The 18,993-nt window shown below is 55.2% G+C and overlaps 2 protein-coding genes across 3 annotated transcripts in view; both read right to left on the bottom strand.

Annotated features, from left to right (window-relative positions):
- Positions 1–9,023, bottom strand: part of LOC144936281 (uncharacterized) — a 39,288-nt gene extending 30,265 nt beyond the window's left edge. Inside the window, exon 1 of the mRNA XM_078863352.1 lies at positions 9,020–9,023. The gene's annotated coding sequence lies outside the window, so the exon portion shown is untranslated. The remainder of the gene's footprint in view (positions 1–9,019) is intronic.
- The window catches only part of LOC144936280 (uncharacterized), a 57,561-nt gene that overhangs the window by 16,909 nt on the left and 21,659 nt on the right, over positions 1–18,993 (bottom strand). Inside the window, exons 2-3 of one of the 2 annotated variants that reach the window (XM_078863350.1) lie at positions 6,244–6,369; positions 1,149–1,226 (exon numbers count right to left, since the gene is read on the bottom strand). In XM_078863350.1, the coding sequence (XP_078719476.1) occupies positions 1,149–1,226; positions 6,244–6,369 (204 nt within the window). The remainder of the gene's footprint in view (positions 1–1,148; positions 1,227–6,243; positions 6,370–18,993) is intronic. The other variant, XM_078863351.1, reaches the window with a different exon arrangement.

The following is an 18,993-nucleotide window of genomic DNA, read 5'->3' as shown; positions in this document are numbered from 1 at the left end:
GGTGAGTGAAGGGGGTGAGTGAGTGAAGTGGGTGAGTGAGCGAAGGGGGTGAGTGAGTGAAGTGGGTGGGTGAGTGAGTGAAGTGGGTGAGTGAGTGAAGTGGGTGAGTGGGTGAGTGAAGTGGGTGAGTGAAGTGGGTGAGTGAGTGAAGTGGGTGAGTGAGTGAAGTGGGTGAGTGAAGTGGGTGAGTAAAGGGGGTGAGTGGGTGAAGTGGGTGAGTGAGTGAGTGAAGGGGGTGAGTGAGTGAAGTGGGTGAGTGAAGTGGGTGAGTGAAGTGGGTGAGTGAAGGGGGTGAGTGAGTGAGTGAGTGAGTGAGCGAAGGGGGTGAGTGAGTGAATTGGGTGAGTGAGTGAAGTGGGTGAGTGAGTGAGTGAAGTGGGTGAGTGAAGTGGGTGAGTGAGTGAAGTGGGTGAGTGAGTGAAGTGGGTGAGTGGGTGAGTGAAGTGGGTGAGTAAAGGGGGTGAGTGGGTGGGTGAGTGAAGGGGGTGAGTGAGTGAAGTGGGTGAGTGAGTGAGTGAAGTGGGTGAGTGAGTGAGTGAGTGAAGGGGGTGAGTGAGTGAAGTGGGTGAGTGAAGTGGGTGAGTGAAGTGGGTGAGTGAGTGAAGTGGGTGAGTGAGTGAAGTGGGTGAGTAGGTGAGTGAAGTGGGTGAGTGAAGGGGGTGAGTGAGTGAGTGAGTGAGTGAAGTGGGTGAGTGGGTGAGTGAAGTGGGTGAGTGAAGTGGGTGAGTGAAGTGAGTGAGTGAAGGGGGTGAGTGAGTGAGTGAAGTAGGTGAGTGAGCGAAGGGGGTGAGTGAGCGAGTGAGTGAGTGAGTGAGTGAAGGGGGTGAGTGAGTGAAGTGGGTGAGTGAGTGAGTGAGTGAAGGGGGTGAGTGAGTGAATTGGGTGAGTGAGTGGGTGAGTGAGTGAAGGGGGTGAGTGAGTGTCTCCACGCCGTCCACAACCACGTGTGGTGTCAAAGGTCACCGCCCCCTTGGCCTTGCACCCCAAGACTATGCAGCGGCGTCTTGTTTAAGCAAATAAAGGCTCTGACCCGGTTTCGACCTTCTTCGTGCTCATCAGCAGAGTCGGGCAAAAGCCACTCCCGTGTAACCGACGGGGGCCCCCTCCTGTGGCACGCGAAGGTGGAATGGCGGGTGCAGGGTACGAACCTCCACGAGCTGCTGGAGGGACTCCACGTAGGATCGCTCCGTGTCCAGCAGGTTGAGAATGACGTGCTTGCGCATGTCCTGCAGGAAGACAAAGACAAGAGATCCCCCGTTAAGCCTCGAAGCGGAGTAGCGCTTGTGAGGGCCGGCACGGCGCACGAGGGGATGGGTGGCTGTACCACGCCCGGCCGCCTTTATCTCCCCAGTGCTGATGTTTTACACACCGCACGCATATCGACGTGCACACACACCGCAATTTCCCCGTGACCTGCGTTGGGCCAGCTCGTTCTGTGACACCACCACCTTCATCTACACAAAGCAGCCACCACCATCACCCATCACCATCATCACGCACCACCACCATCACCCACCACCACCATCAGCCACTCTCACCATCACCCCCATCACGCATCACCACCATCAACCACTCTCACCATCACCACCATCACCCACCATCATCAGCCACTCTCACCATCACCAACATCACCCACCACCACCAGCTACTCTCACCATCACCCCCATCACCCACCACCATCAGCCACTCTCACCATCACCACCATCACGTACCACCATCAGCCACTCTCACCATCACCCACCATCATCAGCATCATGACCGTCGTCACGAACATCGTGTGAACGCGCGCTGCGCTCTCCGTGGCGACCAGGGTTGACCGTGATTTATAACCGCTGCTCGCCCGACAGCGGAATCTCAACCCCCCCCCCCCCTTAAAGCAAAAGGAGAGGAAATTACCCGACCCTGGAGAACCCCCCCCCAACTCCGGCCGTCCTTCTCCACGCAAACATCAACAAACAGTGGGGGGGGGGGCTCAGTCACTCGCTCGTGTCGCCGGCCCGGCCCGGCCCGGCTCTCACGCGCAGGGAGGGGCCCGGGGCGACCCGCGCGGCGGAGCTGAGCGGCACGAGATGGCACGCGTGATAGTGACCCCGTGTGTGTGTGTCCGTGTGTGTGTGTCCGTGTGTGTGGGGGGAGTGGCACGCGTGATAGTGACCCCGTGTGTGTGTGTCCGTGTGTGTGTGTGTCCGTGTGTGTGTCCGTGTGTGTGTGGGGGGAGTGGCACGCGTGATAGTGACCCCGTGTGTGTGTGTCCGTGTGTGTGTGTGTCCGTGTGTGTGTGTCCGTGTGTGTCCGTGTGTGTGTGGGGGGAGTGGCACGCGTGATAGTGACCCCGTGTGTGTGTGTCCGTGTGTGTGTGTCCGTGTGTGTCCGTGTGTGTGTGTGTCCGTGTGTGTGTGTCCGTGTGTGTGTGTGTCCGTGTGTGTCCGTGTGTGTGTGGGGGGAGTGGCACGCGTGATAGTGACCCCGTGTGTGTGTGTCCGTGTGTGTGTCCGTGTGTGTCCGTGTGTGTGTGTGGGGAGTGGCACGCGTGATAGTGACCCCGTGTGTGTGTGTCCGTGTGTGTGTGTGTCCGTGTGTGTCCGTGTGTGTGTGGGGGGAGTGGCACGCGTGATAGTGACCCCGTGTGTGTGTGTCCGTGTGTGTGTGTGTCCGTGTGTGTCCGTGTGTGTGTGGGGGGAGTGGCACGCGTGATAGTGACCCCGTGTGTGTGTGTCCGTGTGTGTTCGTGTGTGGGGGAGTGGCACACGTGATAGTGACCCCGTGTGTGTGTGTGTCCGTGTGTGTGTCCATGTAACCAGCTTCGGTTTGACAGCAAAGGTCTCACTCCGAATCAGTCGGGCGGCGTTATCTATGCGGAAGCTACTTGGTCTGTCGCTCCGCACGAAGCTTCGGGTCTTCTCGGCCAAAGTCATGCCCTCACTTCTCTATGCTTGTGAAACGTGGACTCCTCTAATGAAACATCTGCTCCGGTTAGAAACATTCAGGCTGGCATGCCTACGATCCATCCTGGGTTTAACCAGGCTGGATTGTGTGAAGGAGTTCACAAATCCTTGAAAGATCTGGACACATTCCCATCAGTGACCTCCTCCGGCAGGCAAGGCTGCGTTGGCTGGGTCATGTAGCCCGCATGCCCAGCCACCGCATGCCCAATCAGCTTCTGTTTGGCCGCATAGAGGGGCTAAACGGGCTGGAGCTGAGATGGACTGATGCGGTACTGGAGAATGTGGAGCTGAGTGGACTTGCCGATGACTGGTACCAGCACTGTCAAGATCAGCCTCTATGCAGGAGGCTCGTGAAGGACGCTGCTACTGGGCAGTTGGAGGCTGTCGCCCTCCAGAAACAACAGAGGGCAGAGGAGCGACGCTCACAACAACGAGCGCAGCGCCGAGCGGATAAAATGAAGCAAGTTGGCACAGTAGGGTGTAAAGCTGGTGCATCTACCAGTCATCTCAGTCAGCCAACCCATGGCACATGGGTCTGTCCCGAGACCTCCTGCCAGCAGCGAGCCTTTCACATTTCACGTGACGGGCTGAACATGCACCTAGCTTGGCACAAGCGCCGTGGTGACGTCACAGCCACTTAGTGGCCAGTGGCGTGCGCTGTGTTGTTCTTGTCAGTGTGCACGTCTTTTTACCTCTGTATATGTACGTCTGCCTACGTGTTTATATTTGTATGTGTGCACATGTCTGGTGCGTGTGGGGTGATCTGTGTACAGACATTCATATCCGCGTGCGTGTGTGTGTTTGCCAGTATGTGTCTGTGCGTGCTTGTATTGAATTGCGTGTGTGCAGGATTTCGTGATTGTGTGGCGTGTGTCGCGTCGCTGCCTATTGAGGGCGAGCAGCGCGTGGCGCGTGGAGAATGAGGCCGCAAGTTGCGCCCGCGTGAGGCCAATCTACCCAGTGGGACACAGCGGTGGGAAACGAGCGACCAATGTCAAACGACGATTGCCCTCACCGTCACGTGCGAGTCGTTGCTTCGATTAGTCAGCAGTCCTGTGCCTCGAGCCCACGCTCGAGCCCACGCTCGAGCCCACGCTCGAGCCCACGCTCGAGCCCACGCTCGAGCCCACGCTCGAGCCCACGCTCGAGCCCACGCTCGAGCCCACGCTCGAGCCCACGCTCGAGCCGGTGCTCAAAGCCGAAGTAATACGCAGGAGCACAAATCCCACAACCGTGGTATTTACTGCACCGCCATCGTGCTGTGCACGCCGCGCCGCAGCCGATACCACCTGTGGCGCGTGGCAGACACCTATCCAAGCACTATCCAGGCTCAACCCGGCTTGGCTTCCGAGATGCAGCGAGCGAGACGTTGGCGCGTTTCGGGTAATTTTGGTCATTAAAAGGAGGCAACACTATGTTTATGTTGCCAGGTACGGCCCACTGAGCGATGCAGCTCTTCCTCAGAAGCGACCTGGCTATCACAAACGATCGCTCAACGAAGTGGCTCATCACGCGGACATTTATAATAGCCAAATACTCTGAGCGCGTGATGTTGTTTCTAAATGTGGAGGGAGAAACCGGAGGGCCCGGAGAAAATTTCACACGACCACGGGGAGAGAGGCACGCAAACTCCAAATATACAGCAGCAGCAGCAGGCGTCTGGCTCGGGATGGAACCCACGACCTTCTGTATACAAGGCGAGGTAGTTAACATCTCCTAGCCACCGATGATGATGATGATGATGAGAGAGAGTGAGAGAGACACGCAAACTCCAAATATACAGCAGCAGCAGGCGTCTGGGTCGGGATGGAACCCACGGCCTCCTGTATACCAGGCGAGGTAGTTAACATCTCCTAGCCACCGTGGCGCCCGACGTGCAATAAAGCACTGCATAATAATAAAACATCGTAAGTAATAATAACTTATACTTATCCAGAAAAGTCGCACTGAGTCTCAACACTCCCCCCGGCCCTCCCACCGTTCGCCCCCCCCCCCATCCACCACCACCACGAACACCACTGGTGTAGAGCCCCCATCCACCACCACCACCACCACTAACACCACTGGTGTAGAGCCCCCATCCACCACCACCACCACCACTAACACCACTGGTGTAGAGCCCCCATCCACCACCACCACTAACACCACTGGTGTAGAGCCCCCATCCACCACCACCACCACCACCACTAACACCACTGGTGTAGAGCCCCCATCCACCACCACCACCACTAACACCACTGGTGTAGAGCCCCCATCCACCACCACCACCACCACGAACAACACTGGTGTAGAGCCCCCATCCACCACCACCACTAACAACACTGGTGTAGAGCCCCCATCCACCACCACCACCACTAACACCACTGGTGTAGAGCCCCCATCCACCACCACCACCACGAACAACACTGGTGTAGAGCCCCCATCCACCACCACCACTAACAACACTGGTGTAGAGCCCCCATCCACCACCACCACTAACAACACTGGTGTAGAGCCCCCATCCACCACCACCACTAACAACACTGGTGTAGAGCCCCCATCCACCACCACCACTAACAACACTGGTGTAGAGCCCCCATCCACCACCACCACTAACAACACTGGTGTAGAGCCCCCATCCACCACCACCACTAACAACACTGGTGTAGAGCCCCCATCCACCACCACCACTAACAACACTGGTGTAGAGCCCCCATCCACCACCACCACTAACAACACTGGTGTAGAGCCCCCATCCACCACCACCACCCCGAACAACATTGGTGGAGAGCTCCCATCCTCGGAGTGGATGCGCGCCTTGGGGTCGCGTTTGGGGGCCCCGAGGGTTTATTTAGGGCCCCCGGAGGGCATCACTCAGCCCCTGGCGCCGCGACGCCCCGGGTGGGGCGGGGTGGAGGGTGGGGGGGAGTCCCTCCCGACAGCGAGAGACGTAGAGAGAGAGAGCGAGAGAGTTCAAGTCGGTGCGTCGTGGGTGGTAGAATCCATCTTCAGCTCGGTCATCGTCAAAAACAACCTCGTCGTTGTGATCCTCACGACCATTACCCACATCATCATCATAATAAACGACATCATTATCAAGAACATTATCATCATCATTATAAACTACATGACGATAATGAATATCATCATCGCAGCAGAGTCAGAGGAGTGGTGCTTCTCGCCGTACCGCGGGGCTTCTAGACGCCTCGCTCTAAAATAAACGCGAGTCGATGTTTGCCCGAGCACCGAGAGGGAGACGTCTCGTGAAGTGCTCTACCCTTCCTGCCCCATTCCCCCCCCACCACCATCTCCTTCTCACCAGAGTCATCGCCGTCCCTTCGAGCAGCAACAACAACAGCCACGTGGGGGTGGAGTTGTAGCCGTCTCGGGGGGTGTTTAGCGGACCCGTGCCTCCATCAATCCCACCCCGATCATCGTCATCAGCCTTGCTCCACACACATGCAGAGGGAGCCGCAGACGAGTGAGAAGGCAGCAGCAGCAGCAGCCAGGCGGCGAAGCGCCGGCGCTACCAACAATTGCCCAAGCTCTGCAGTCCACTACAAATTAAGATGCGTTTAGCCAACTGCGTTTGTATTTATATATAGAAGCGGTAGGAAACCGGAACACCCGGAGAAAACTCACACGTGAAAGGGGGCAACGCTCAATCCACATAATACAAGAGGCGTAATATCAGTCCGCACTTTGCGATACCGGCTTTTCCTGGCGGGCCAGAGTACGGCTCCGCCTGGAGGCCCGCGGGAAGGGAACTTTGTTGAATGCCTCCGTCGTTGCCTTGAGTACGGGGACTCCGAGCTGTTTGGCGCATTCCCGACACGAGTGTTGTTAGCGAGCACCTATTGAAGCCGATACAACAGCCGCGGGCGTGGTGTGGCATGAACCACACCCGGCGTCCTTCCACTGTCAAGTTGATTTTGTTTAACCAGGTGAGCACTCAAGAGGCCAGGATGAGTTGTAATTTGCAAGAGTGATCTGGGGGTCACCAGAATGTTTACACGCTGTTCAAGACACGTCTTATTATTTAAGGCTGAGTCGATCCAGGGGAGGCCCAGGACGGCTTCGGATAGCACTCGCCTCTGATATTATCTGTGGCCGGGAATCGAACGAACTTTGGTCCCTTGAAGCGTTTGGAGCACAGAGAACAGAGGACCAGTGGCTGGGGCTGGGTGCAGGGGACCAGGGGCTGGGTGCAGGGGACCAGTCTGAACAGGTCGTAGCATTCCCCCCAGGGTGCTGTCACTCCCCGGCGCTGCCACTGCCACTGATTGCGCAGCTACTGCAGCAGAAGCAGCCCCGAGGCCCAGGCAGTGTCAGGTTACGAGCACTGTAGTCAGCTGTGATGACTGCGCGTCTTTGCGTGGCGTGCGGGGAGCGGCAGCGTAGCGGTTAGCGCGTTGCGCCACGAACCCGGCTGCCCGAGTTCTACCTGGGTCTCCCCTATGTCGACTCAGCCTCAAATAATTGCCTGGTCCGGTGTGTAAACATCGCCGCTTGGGAGACAGAGGCGACCGGGCGTGGCACTGGCCACCCACCCCCTCGTGCGCCTTCATAGGTGCTCGCTGACGGCACTTGCCCCAGCGTTCTGTCGAAGCGTCACACGTGACATCAGTGTCTTCGTATCGCCGTGCATCCATCGTGCCCGCGCGCGTGACTAGGCACGCGCGCGAGACCGAGGAGAGCTCCCCGCGACGACTGCGGCGGTGACGCGTGGCTGTGCTGGGTGGAACGAGCCCCCGGACCAACCCCAACCCCCTCCAGAACCCCCCCACCCCACCGCGCTCAGCCCCCCACCGTGAACCCGTGCGTACCCCCCCGCCCCAGCCTACAACATCGACCCAGATTTCGGAGCGCGTTAACCAATGGGGAGACGGCACTCCATCAGCTGTTGCTGCCACACGAGGCTCAAGCGAAGCTCCACTCGTCCCTGTTGGTGGCGGGGGGCACGGTCTCAGCTCGCCGATGTCGCACCCCGGTGACGCCACTCGTAGGCGACTGGTCGCCTTTTGGCGTCGTCCTCTGGTCTGACGCTGCCGAGACGAAGCCCGGCAGAGGCTGTCTCTGGTGCAGACCAATCGGCTTCAAAGACAATGCATCATATTGAATTATCATCAGAGCAGGCTTTGTTTGCGTGTTCACCACAAGTGGACGTGGTTCATGCAGACTCGATTCCTTGCAAAGGGATATTCTGTTTGGTGTTTGAACGTCTTAATACCTCCTATTTTGATATTGCCGGAAAAGGTAAAACCTACTCTTATTTTTTCATACGTTGATACTGTCAAAAAAGGTCCCATTTTGACATACTTCACCACGCTGGCGGTGGGAAGTGGGAGTATAAACGTCGGAGCATAGACAGTGCAGTACAACAAACGCATTGCACTGCCTTCTGCCGCGAACTGGAGCCCCACGTTAGCACATAGAGCAGCAGTTCTATGCACGATGGTCGGCAACATTGGTACACACAGGTAAAAGATTCGCAGATACAATTGTAGAAATAAGCAACGGGAGGCCGGGTAGCTCAGTAGAGCGAGCGTCCCGCAATCGGAAGAATGCGAGTTCAAATCCTGGGGTCGATACAATCAGTACCACTTTGTGTGGGGGGGAGTCCAACAATGGCTCTGCTATGGATAGACTCGCCCTGGCATCGGAATGTGGAATATCCACGAGCTCCAGCATGATGACGCCAAAATCGTCAACGACGACAACAGCGGCGGCAGCGGCAGTAGACGGCGGGCATGTCACGTGACAAGCGAGCAGCGGGCTGCCCGCGTGGCCCGGCTGGGAGCGAGGGCCCCGCGCGCGCCCCACCGCGACTGCTCCTCGTCCCGTGCCAAGGGGAGGCCCTCACCCTCATCATCCACGACACACAATCACCAGAGAGCGCATGAGAGCCACCACTCTCTGCTCATAAGACAACGCATGGGAAGTTTCATCTTCTTGGTTCTTTCGGTAAAGTCACGTAGAAGGGAAATAATAAAATAATAAATAATAAAACATAATAAAATGCAATTCTCACGACGTTTCGGCCACAACGCAAGCAGCCGTCCTCAGGTGAAGAACAGGTATGTTCTTCACCTGAGGAGGGCTGCTTGCACCTGAGGACGGCTGCTTGCGTTGTGGCCGAAACGTCGTGAGAATTGTATTTTATTATGTTTTCTTTTATTATTTTATTATTATTTCCCTTCTACGTAACTTTACCGAAAGAACCAAGAAGATGAATCCCTGCAGTCACGAAAGCTTTAAATCGAAAAATCATGGGAAGTTTGCTTGTACACTGTCCGGACAATGCGCCCGTCTGCCACCTTTGTCTCCCCACTGACGTGTACACGTGCACTGTGTGTTCGATTAAGGTTGAGTTCACTTCGGGGAATGGCTGAGTTTGCTGTGGTCTGCACATTGCGCTAACCACAGCGCCATCGCTCTGTATATACGAAGACACGGAGATGATTACGTAATAGTTACATTAGGTAACACACAAATACAGTGTACACAAACACACTGACTCAAACACACACACGTATATTCACACAAATACACAAAGATCCCCCGTATATCTCCTTTTAACAGGCTGTGCTGTTAGCGAGCACCTATGAGGGCCAGCACGGCACACGAGGGGGTGGGTGGCCAGCACCACGCCCGGCCGCTTTTGTCTCCCCAGCGCTGATACCTCCAAATAGCACCAGGTACTCATTTGAGGCTGAGTCGACACTAGGAGAGGCCCAGGACCGGTTCAGATAATCGCCACTGGTGTTGGCCGTGAACCGGAATCGAACCTCGGGTAACCGGCTTCATAGCGCAGCGCGCTAACCGCTACACTACCGCTCCCCACACAGAGACAAAGATCCCCCAGTATAGCCTTCAAATATCGTTGGGGCAAGTGCTGATATACTGTACACACATACACAGGCAGACACGTGCACTGCAGCTCGCACCACGACGCACGCGCACGGGTTGGACTGTGCAGTGTTGGCGTGAAGTCCCAGTGGCGACGAGACGCAGCAGACTGAGTTCGCGTGCCATCTCTCTGCCTCGATCTCCCGGTCCCCATTCTTCCCGAAAGCCCCGAGGCTCATCGAGTCAGAGGGAGGCATGCGACGTTGACGCGGTCACAATGGGCGGGTGGGGTCCATGGAGGGGGCTGAGGAAGGTGGCGGGGGGGGGTCTAGAGCGGGTAGAAAACAGCGGAATACCCTAAGAGAAAACCAATATTTAATAGGCGACGTTTCGGCAAACAGTCTTCTTCATAGCAGAGATGTTCTCTTCGCTATGACGCATTAAAGAAGACGTGTTCCTCTTTTACAACGAGATAGAGGCGCAGCCCTGCAACTGCTCGCTGACGCCCCCGCCGGTGAAAGGGCATCCACGACAGCAAACTGTCGAGTGGTCTTTGGTCTACACTTCCACGCTGACCAGACGTGTTGTAAGAGTCGAGGGTGCCCACACTTTACCCCACCATAAGCGACCTTGCCGATCGACCGAACTGTGGTCGACCCATTCACACCTCAGGGTGGACAAAGGCGGTGGAGGGGAGGAGGGCATTTGAGAAGCCTGCTCCATTGTTTCAATTGGAATTGAACCGGCGAGTTAATGCCTTGCAAGTTCAGTGCGCTGCTGAACATTTAGATGTGAATGTAAATGAGCGCATTGAGTAGGAGTAATAGGTTTGTGATTAGTGAAGGGTTTCTTATGAAACGCATACGGTGAGCGTAATTATTCACGTGCCAGTTTAAAAACTGGTTAAATTAGAAAGCATTGTTTAAAATGTTATAATTTTCACCCCCAGGCCCCACGGTGTAAACACGCGCAGTCTCCAACTCTTATCGTCCACTCTGCCCCTCCATTGGCCTATGTGCGATGAAGGCAAAGGGCCATTGCCCGAAACGTCGCCTACGATACGTTTTTTTTCACTCTGAAGCCACTGAATGGACGAAAGCGTTGCGCTGTTGTTCTGTGCGCTCGGGCGTCGATGCCAACAACGCAGCGGAGTCGCGGTGCGCGCCCCGAGGAGGAGGAGGGAAGAGGCACTCCACCTCGCGACTCGGAGCCACGCGGCACCGAGCCCCTGTGAGCCGCGCGTGCGCGCGAGACGAATGCGGCCGGGCGTGCTCCTGCCCACCGCCTCGCGTGCCGTGCCGGCCTTCGTAGATGCGCGCACGGCACTTGCCCCAGCTGTCTGTTAAGGCTACACGGGGAATCTTTGTCTTTGGTGTCTATATGGTGGAGAGCGGTAGCGTAGCGGTTCGCGCTCTGCGCTACAGTCCTGGGCCTAAGTCGACCGAACCTCGAATGAGTGCCCGGTGCTGTTATCTGTAAACATCGCCACTGGGGAGACAATGGCGGTCGGGCGTGTCGCTGGCCACCCACCCCGACCTTCACAGGTGCTACTCGCGAACGGCACTTGCCCCAAACAACATGTTAAGCCTATACGGAGGATGATAATTGGTGTTTTACCCTTTTATCTGGCAACAAAACTGACACCTTTTTTACAAGGAGTCATGCTTGCATAGACCACAATACCTGCAGTCGTAATGCAAACAAAAAACATAACTCTGATAATGTGTGCACTGTCCTTGAAGTTGATTGGTCCACACACGAGACAGAATTCCTTAGAGCCTAGTCTCACATGGTATTGGACCAGATGACGCCAAAAGGCGCACAACTCAAAGACAATGCACCATCAGAGTATGAGAGCTCGGGGTAAGCATTTACACCATTGGAACCTAAGGAAAGCTGTCTCGGGTGTGGACCAATCAACTTCAAGGACAGTGCATACATTATCAGAGTTGTGTTTTTTGTTTGCATTACGACTGCAGGTATTGTGGTCTATGCAAACATGACTCCTTGTAAAAAGGTGTCAGTTTTGTTGCCAGATTAAAGGTTAAAAAAACAATTATCATATTTTTCTACTGGCAAATGAGATTCCAATGGTATACGGGGGATCTTTGTCAATACGTAAATCTTCGCATTACAATCTGAGATCACACAGCAGGGACTCGGAGTGGCGTCTCATCCGACAACCGGGGCTGTCACGTGGCTTCGTGGCAGCGCGTTCGCCGCTTGTCGCACGGGTCACGGTTCGCACCCGGCGGCCACCCTGATCAGTCTTCGATCGCTACGGCCATAGCTACTGTTGCCGTGAACTTGGTTCAACCACCACACTGCAGGTCACAAGAACAATCATTGACCCAGCCACTCTACTCATTCATCCACTCACTAAGTCACCCACCCACTCAACCACTCACCACACTGCAGGTCACAAGAACAATCACTGACCCAGCCACTCACTCATTCATCCACTCACTAAGTCACCCACCCACTCAACCACTCACCACACTGCAGGTCACAAGAACATTCACTGACCCAGCCACTCACTCAGTCACCCACCCACTCACCATCACCCACCCACTCACCCAGCACTCACTCACCACACTGCAGGTCAACTCACTTCTCTCTCTGCTTCTTCCCCCGCACTGCTCCACTTCGGAATTCCCTCTCCCACCATCATCACCGTCGTCTCTTCCCCAAGGTCTTATAACAACCTCGCTCAATTCAAGAAACGCGTTACGCTCGTATCTAGCGCTGTAACATCGATGGTACCGTTTGTTGCTGGCCGTCTGACGTTGTGTACCCAGCCAAGCGTGTAAACAAAAAAAGGTTGTGGAAACCGGTCCGGTCCGGTCGAGGCCGGTATGGGCCGACGCGGAAGCTTAATCGGCAACGCAGGAGCCTCGGTGAGAGCCACGACACGACGGCCCTGCCTGCCTTGCCACGGCGCGGCGGGCCTCCAGGAAGGGCAGAACAATGAGAGAGGAAGGGGAGGGGGAGGGCAGGGGGAGGGGGGCGCTGCTCCCCCCCCCCGACCTCGGTGCTGCTCGGTCACGCGGACCCCGCGTCCGCGCCGCCACGTGCTGGCACACCAACTACGTGACAGGCGGAGGAGGACTCCTATCCGACCTCTTTATGTGCTGTGAAGAAGGGCCATGACCCGAACCGTCGTCTATTGTATATGTTCCTTTGAAGGCCACACACACTGCGGTGTAGTTATTGACACGGGACGTGTTGAGTTGTTGCTGTTGTTGGTTGTGCACCACTGCCGACGCAGCACCACCAGATAATAATTACCAGTCAATCACTCACCACTGAACTTAACCGTCACCAATTAGCCAATCAGCCACTCGTACCAGCCGTACCCGAGCCCTAACCCGCTCACTCCAGTGTGGGGTCGCCTTCATCAAGCAGTGGATAGACAATGGCTCCTTCTGATGCTGCTGCTGATGATTCTGATGATGACGATGCTGTTGTCTTTGCTGTTGGTGATGTGTGTATGTTGAACTTCTTTCGCACCGTACGTAGCCAACCGTGCTAATCGCTGATGACGATGACGACGACGCTGCTGATGATGCTCCTGCTGCTCATGAATGACATTGTTGTTGTTGATGCTGCCTTGCCAGTGGTGCACGAACACAATGAACAACAACCTTCAAGACATTCGTCAATACCAACACTGTGTGTGTGGCCTTGAGAAAAATATATAATGGACGACGTTTCTGGCAATGACCCTTCATAGCTATGGCAGTGTTATTGACGGATGTGTTGAGGTATTTGTGCTGCTTATGATGCTGCTGCTGAATGCTGTTTATAGCCTCGTGCGGCTAGTGCATTCCCGTTGCCACCATCACCGTCATCATCGTCACTATTTTTATTATTATCACTACGATCGTGTCCGTTGAGCTAAACGTGCACTTTTGTTTTCAAATCTCGGCACCAGCCTCCGACTGCCTCGCCCCCCCCCCGTGATGAACCCGGGGGGAGGGGGCGCCTCACCGACGACTCGGGAGCGCGTCGAGAATCTCACCCCGCGATGTTTAGAGAGATTCCACTCCTCCATGTAATCCGGGAATATCTCTCTCTCGCCCCCCCCTCTCTCCATCTCCCTCCGCACTGGCTCGCACTCTCCCTTCCCATCCCCCCTCTCTCCCCTCTCCTCGCTCTCTCCCCACCGCCGACCCCCCACCCATCCACCCGCCACCTCGCCGCGGCACCGACTCCACACGTGGCCGTGCCACCGCGTCCCACGCGCGCCTCCTCCGCCGCGCACCCGACCGCATTCCCGACCAAATTTAGGCAGCCGGAGGTCCTCAAAGGAGCTCATTCATTCATTCGCGGGAGGCAGGAGGCGGGCGAGGAAGCTGAATGTTTGTGCCCGGCACGCGAGGCGCCGCCGTGTTTTGATCTCGTGTACGGGTGCCCGGTTCGGTTCGGGTTCGGGTTCGGTTCGGGTTCGGTTCGGTTCGGGTTCGGTTCGGGTGGTCTCGGGTTCCCCCCCCTCACCACCACCACCCCCCTCCCCGCCGGCATCAATCCGTCTGCCGTGTCCCCACTGCTGCCAGCCTCGTCTCTTGCCACTCCGCGTCCGTTATTCCGATTCATTCCAAATTCACCGTCTTGCCATCGTCTCATTGGGCTATCATCCCATCGCTGCTACAGCATTCCATTGTGCCCATCGCTCCGTAATCTAACCGACCTATCCATACATCATCACATAAGCTCATCGATCTATCGCGAAATAGTCTCATCGACCAATGATCCCAAATCCATACCCGTCGGCCCGCGCTTCACGGCTCACGCTGAACACGGGGCCACGTGCTGTGAACTCAGAGAATCCCGATCCCATGAGATTTCAGCTATTTCAAAATTCACGTGCAGAGTGACACAACCACTGACTACATATATAGAGCTCGTGACGCGCAAAACCCCTGCGCGTAGAGCCACGTGGAGACACACGGAACCACGTGGAGTGACACGGTACCACGTGGAGCCACACGGAACCACGTGGAGTGACACGGAACCACGTGGAGACACACGGAACCACGTGGAGTGACACGGTACCACGTGGAGCCACACGGAACCACGTGGAGAGACATGGAGCCGCTGTATCCACATGCACGACGCGCCTGGAGTGGAGGCCGCACGTGGGTGAATAATTAGCGCGCTAATTAAGCGGCAGTACAATCTCGGTACGTCGACAATGAAACCCGTCACGAGTCCACGCAACGCGCATCACCAGCAAGTTCCGCTCAGCAGCGCAGTCGGCCCGTCATTGATCGGCCCAGGGTTCGTTTCAACAGGGCCTGGCCCTGCCGATGAGTCCCAGTGAAATCGAATCCGCTCGAGGGTTTTGCCGCTCAGCAGCGCAGTCGGCCCGTCATTGATCGGCCCAGGGTTCGTTTCAACAGGGCCTGGCCCTGCCGATGAGTCCCAGTGAAATCGAATCCGCTCGAGGGTTTTGCCGCTCAGCAGCGCAGTCGGCCCGTCATTGATCGGCCCAGGGTTCGTTTCAACAGGGCCTGGCCCTGCCGATGAGTCCCAGTGAAATCGAATCCGCTCGAGGGTTTTGCCGCTCAGCAGCGCAGTCGGCCCGTCATTGATCGGCCCAGGGTTCGTTTCAACAGGGCCTGGCCCTGCCGATGAGTCCCAGTGAAATCGAATCCGCTCGAGGGTTTTGCCGCTTAAATAAAGCGCCGTTGTTAACGTCTGATGATGCTGGATGTAATCTCCAGCGAAACGTCGGACAAAGTTGTCAAACACATTTTTCTCGCTTTTCAGCATCCCCCCCGCCCTCCTCCGGTGTTGCTGAAGAAACCAAATCGATGGGGACATTTGTCCACGTGACGACTTGAATCGATTGGCTCGGTCGGGTCGTGGAGGCTTCTGCTCGTTGAACAATCGACATTGTACACTCCACGACGCGATCTCACCCGACATAGACACGAGGTAAGAACCAGACTAACGGCTGTGAAGAGTTTTGTGCAAAACAACAAAAGAGGAGAAATGTCACTGGAACGCATCGGAGCGCTAGGCCGACGGGCTGAATGTCACCGCCCGTCACTTGATAGACTCGTGCGGCGGGGCCGTTCCGTCTCTGCTCACACTGGGCAGGCACAGAACGCACCATGACAGCAGCGCAGAATGAGTTGCGCAAAGACAAATATGCCCCGTGTAGCCTTTAACAGGCTGTCGGGGCAAGTGCTGTTAACGCTCATTCAAATGCGCTTCTGCAGCCCGTCTGGAAAGCGCTTGCTTCCGATATTAGAAGCCACTAGAGCTTATGCACTTTAAAATCATCGATATTAATTTCTTTAGAACTGATCTTTATGTTCAGTTTATTGTCCTTCCCCCGAACCTCCAATTATCACGGTTGGCTACGTACGGTGCAAAAGAAGTTCTGCATATATTCAGCGAGTAGCACAAATAAAGGCCAGAACTGCGCACGAGGGGGTGGTGTGGCCAGAACCACGCCCGGGTTCTCATTAAAGGCTGAGTAGACCTAGGGGGAAACCTAGGATCGTTTCAGATATTCGTCACTGATATTGGCCGTGTTCTCGAATCGCTCTCGGATCGCCGGGTTCGTAGCGCAATGAGCCAACCACTGCGCTAATGCTCGCTACACGCTACACTCACACACACTCACACACAGGGACACACAGAGACACACAGAGACACACTCACACACACAGAGACACACTCACACACACGGAGACACAGAGAGACAGAGACACACACAGGGACACACACACAGAGACACACAGAGACACACAGAGACACACACAGAGACACACACACACACACAGAGACACACACAGGGACACACACACACACACAGAGACACACACAGAGACACACACGGAGACACACACAGAGACACACACAGAGACACACACACACACAGACACACACATGGACACACACGGAGACACACACAGAGACACACACAGAGACACACTCACACACACAGAGACACACAGAGACACACAGAGACACACACAGAGACACACTCACGCACAGACACAGAGAGAGAGAGACGAGCCCGCTTGCTCTACTGCACCGTTACCGTGATGCGCGGAGCCACGGTGAAGGAGCGGCTGCGCTGGCGGTGACCACAGGTCCCGATGGGCCCCTCCCGGGGCAGGGGGACCCCGCCTTGGGGTCCAGAATCGCTCATCCCCCTCGCTGGTCCCCGGCTCGCTCCTCCTCACCCCCCCCCTCCTCACCCACCCCCCCCCCAAAAAAAAAACCCCAGGAACCCCCCCCCCCCTAAACCCGTCCCGGATAAATCCGCGAGAGCTTTAATCGTCTCAGCACGGCGAGACGATGACAGCGGAGGAGCGAAGAGGCGACGCCGAGGAGTGTCGAGAGAGTCGGTGTTAGTCAGTGTCGATAAGATGTGTAAGCGGGTAAGAGTCGAGCTCTGTGGAACAGCATGCACGAGTCCAAGTGGGTTGAGGAGAGGTGAGTGTCGGGAGAGTCGCTGAGCTCGACAGAGTCGAGGGATGGTGGAGTCGAGGGCAGTCTGCGATTGTGTGAATGTCGAGGTGGGTGAAGCAGCGAGCGTCGGTGGAAGAGTCGAGAAGTGTCGACTGTACGACGTGAGCCGGTCAGAGTCTGGGAGTCGATGAGAGCACGAGAGTGCAAGAGTCGAGGGGGTCTGCGGGGGGTGATGTCCTCCCTCCGCCCCCACGGGAACCACGAGAACCACGGGAACCCGTCCTTACACCGGACCGACTCACAAGCAGAACTGATGGTAGCACTACTACTGGTACCACTACTACTGCTGCTATCACTACTACTGCTGCTATCACTACTACTGCTGCTATCACTATTACTACTGTTATCACTACTACTGCTGCTATCACTACTACTACTGTTATCACTACTACTGCTGCTATCACTACTACTGCTGCTATCACTACTACTACTGTTATCACTACTACTGCTGCTATCACTACTACTGCTGCTATCACTACTACTACTGTTATCACTACTACTGCTGCTATCACTACTACTGCTGCTATCACTACTACTGCTGCTATCACTACTACTGCTGCTATCACTACTACTGCTGTTATCACTACTACTGCTGCTATCACTACTACTGCTGTTATCACTACTACTGCTGCTATCACTACTACTACTGTTATCACTACTACTGCTGCTATCACTACTACTACTGTTATCACTACTACTACTGTTATCACTACTACTGCTGCTATCACTACTACTGCTGCTATCACTACTACTGCTGCTATCACTACTACTGCTGCTATCACTACTACTGCTGCTATCACTATTACTACTGTTATCACTACTACTACTGGTACCACTACTACTGCTGCTATCACTACTACTGCTGCTATCACTACTACTGCTGCTATCACTACTACTGCTGCTATCACTACTACTGCTGTTATCACTACTACTGCTGCTATCACTACTACTACTGGTACCACTACTACTGCTGCTATCACGACTACTGCTGCTATCACTACTACTGCTGTTATCACTACTACTGTTACCACTACTACTGCTGCTATCACTACTACTGCTGTTATCACTACTACTGCTGCTATCACTACTACTGCTGCTATCACTACTACTGCTGCTATCACTACTACTGCTGTTATCACTACTGCTGCTGTTATCACTACTACTGCTGTTATCACTACTACTGCTGCTATCACTACTACTGCTGCTATCACTACTACTGCTGCTATCACTACTACTGCTGCTATCACTACTACTGCTGCTATCACTACTACTGCTGTTATCACTACTACTGCTGCTATCACTACTACTGCTGTTATCACTACTACTGCTGCTATCACTACTACTGCTGTTATCACTACTACTGCTGCTATCACTACTACTGCTGCTATCACTACTACTGCTGCTATCACTACTACTGCTGCTATCACTACTGCTGCTGTTATCACTACTGCTGCTGTTATCACTACTACTGCTGCTATCACTACTGCTGCTGTTATCACTACTACTGCTGCTATCACTACTACTGCTGCTATCACTACTGCTGCTGTTATCACTACTACTGCTGTTATCACTACTACTGCTGCTATCACTACTGCTGCTGCTATCACTACTGCTGCTGTTATCACTACTACTGCTGTTATCACTACTGCTGCTATCACTACTGCTGCTATCACTACTGCTGCTGTTATCACTACTACTGCTGTTATCACTACTGCTGCTATCACTACTA

The sequence above is a fragment of the Lampetra fluviatilis genome, chromosome 15 (assembly GCF_964198595.1).
Source record: "Lampetra fluviatilis chromosome 15, kcLamFluv1.1, whole genome shotgun sequence".
NCBI classification, from domain to species: Eukaryota; Metazoa; Chordata; class Hyperoartia; order Petromyzontiformes; family Petromyzontidae; genus Lampetra; species Lampetra fluviatilis.
The sequence above is the reverse complement of the archived record's forward strand: the minus strand, read 5'-3'. Positions and strand labels throughout refer to the sequence as shown.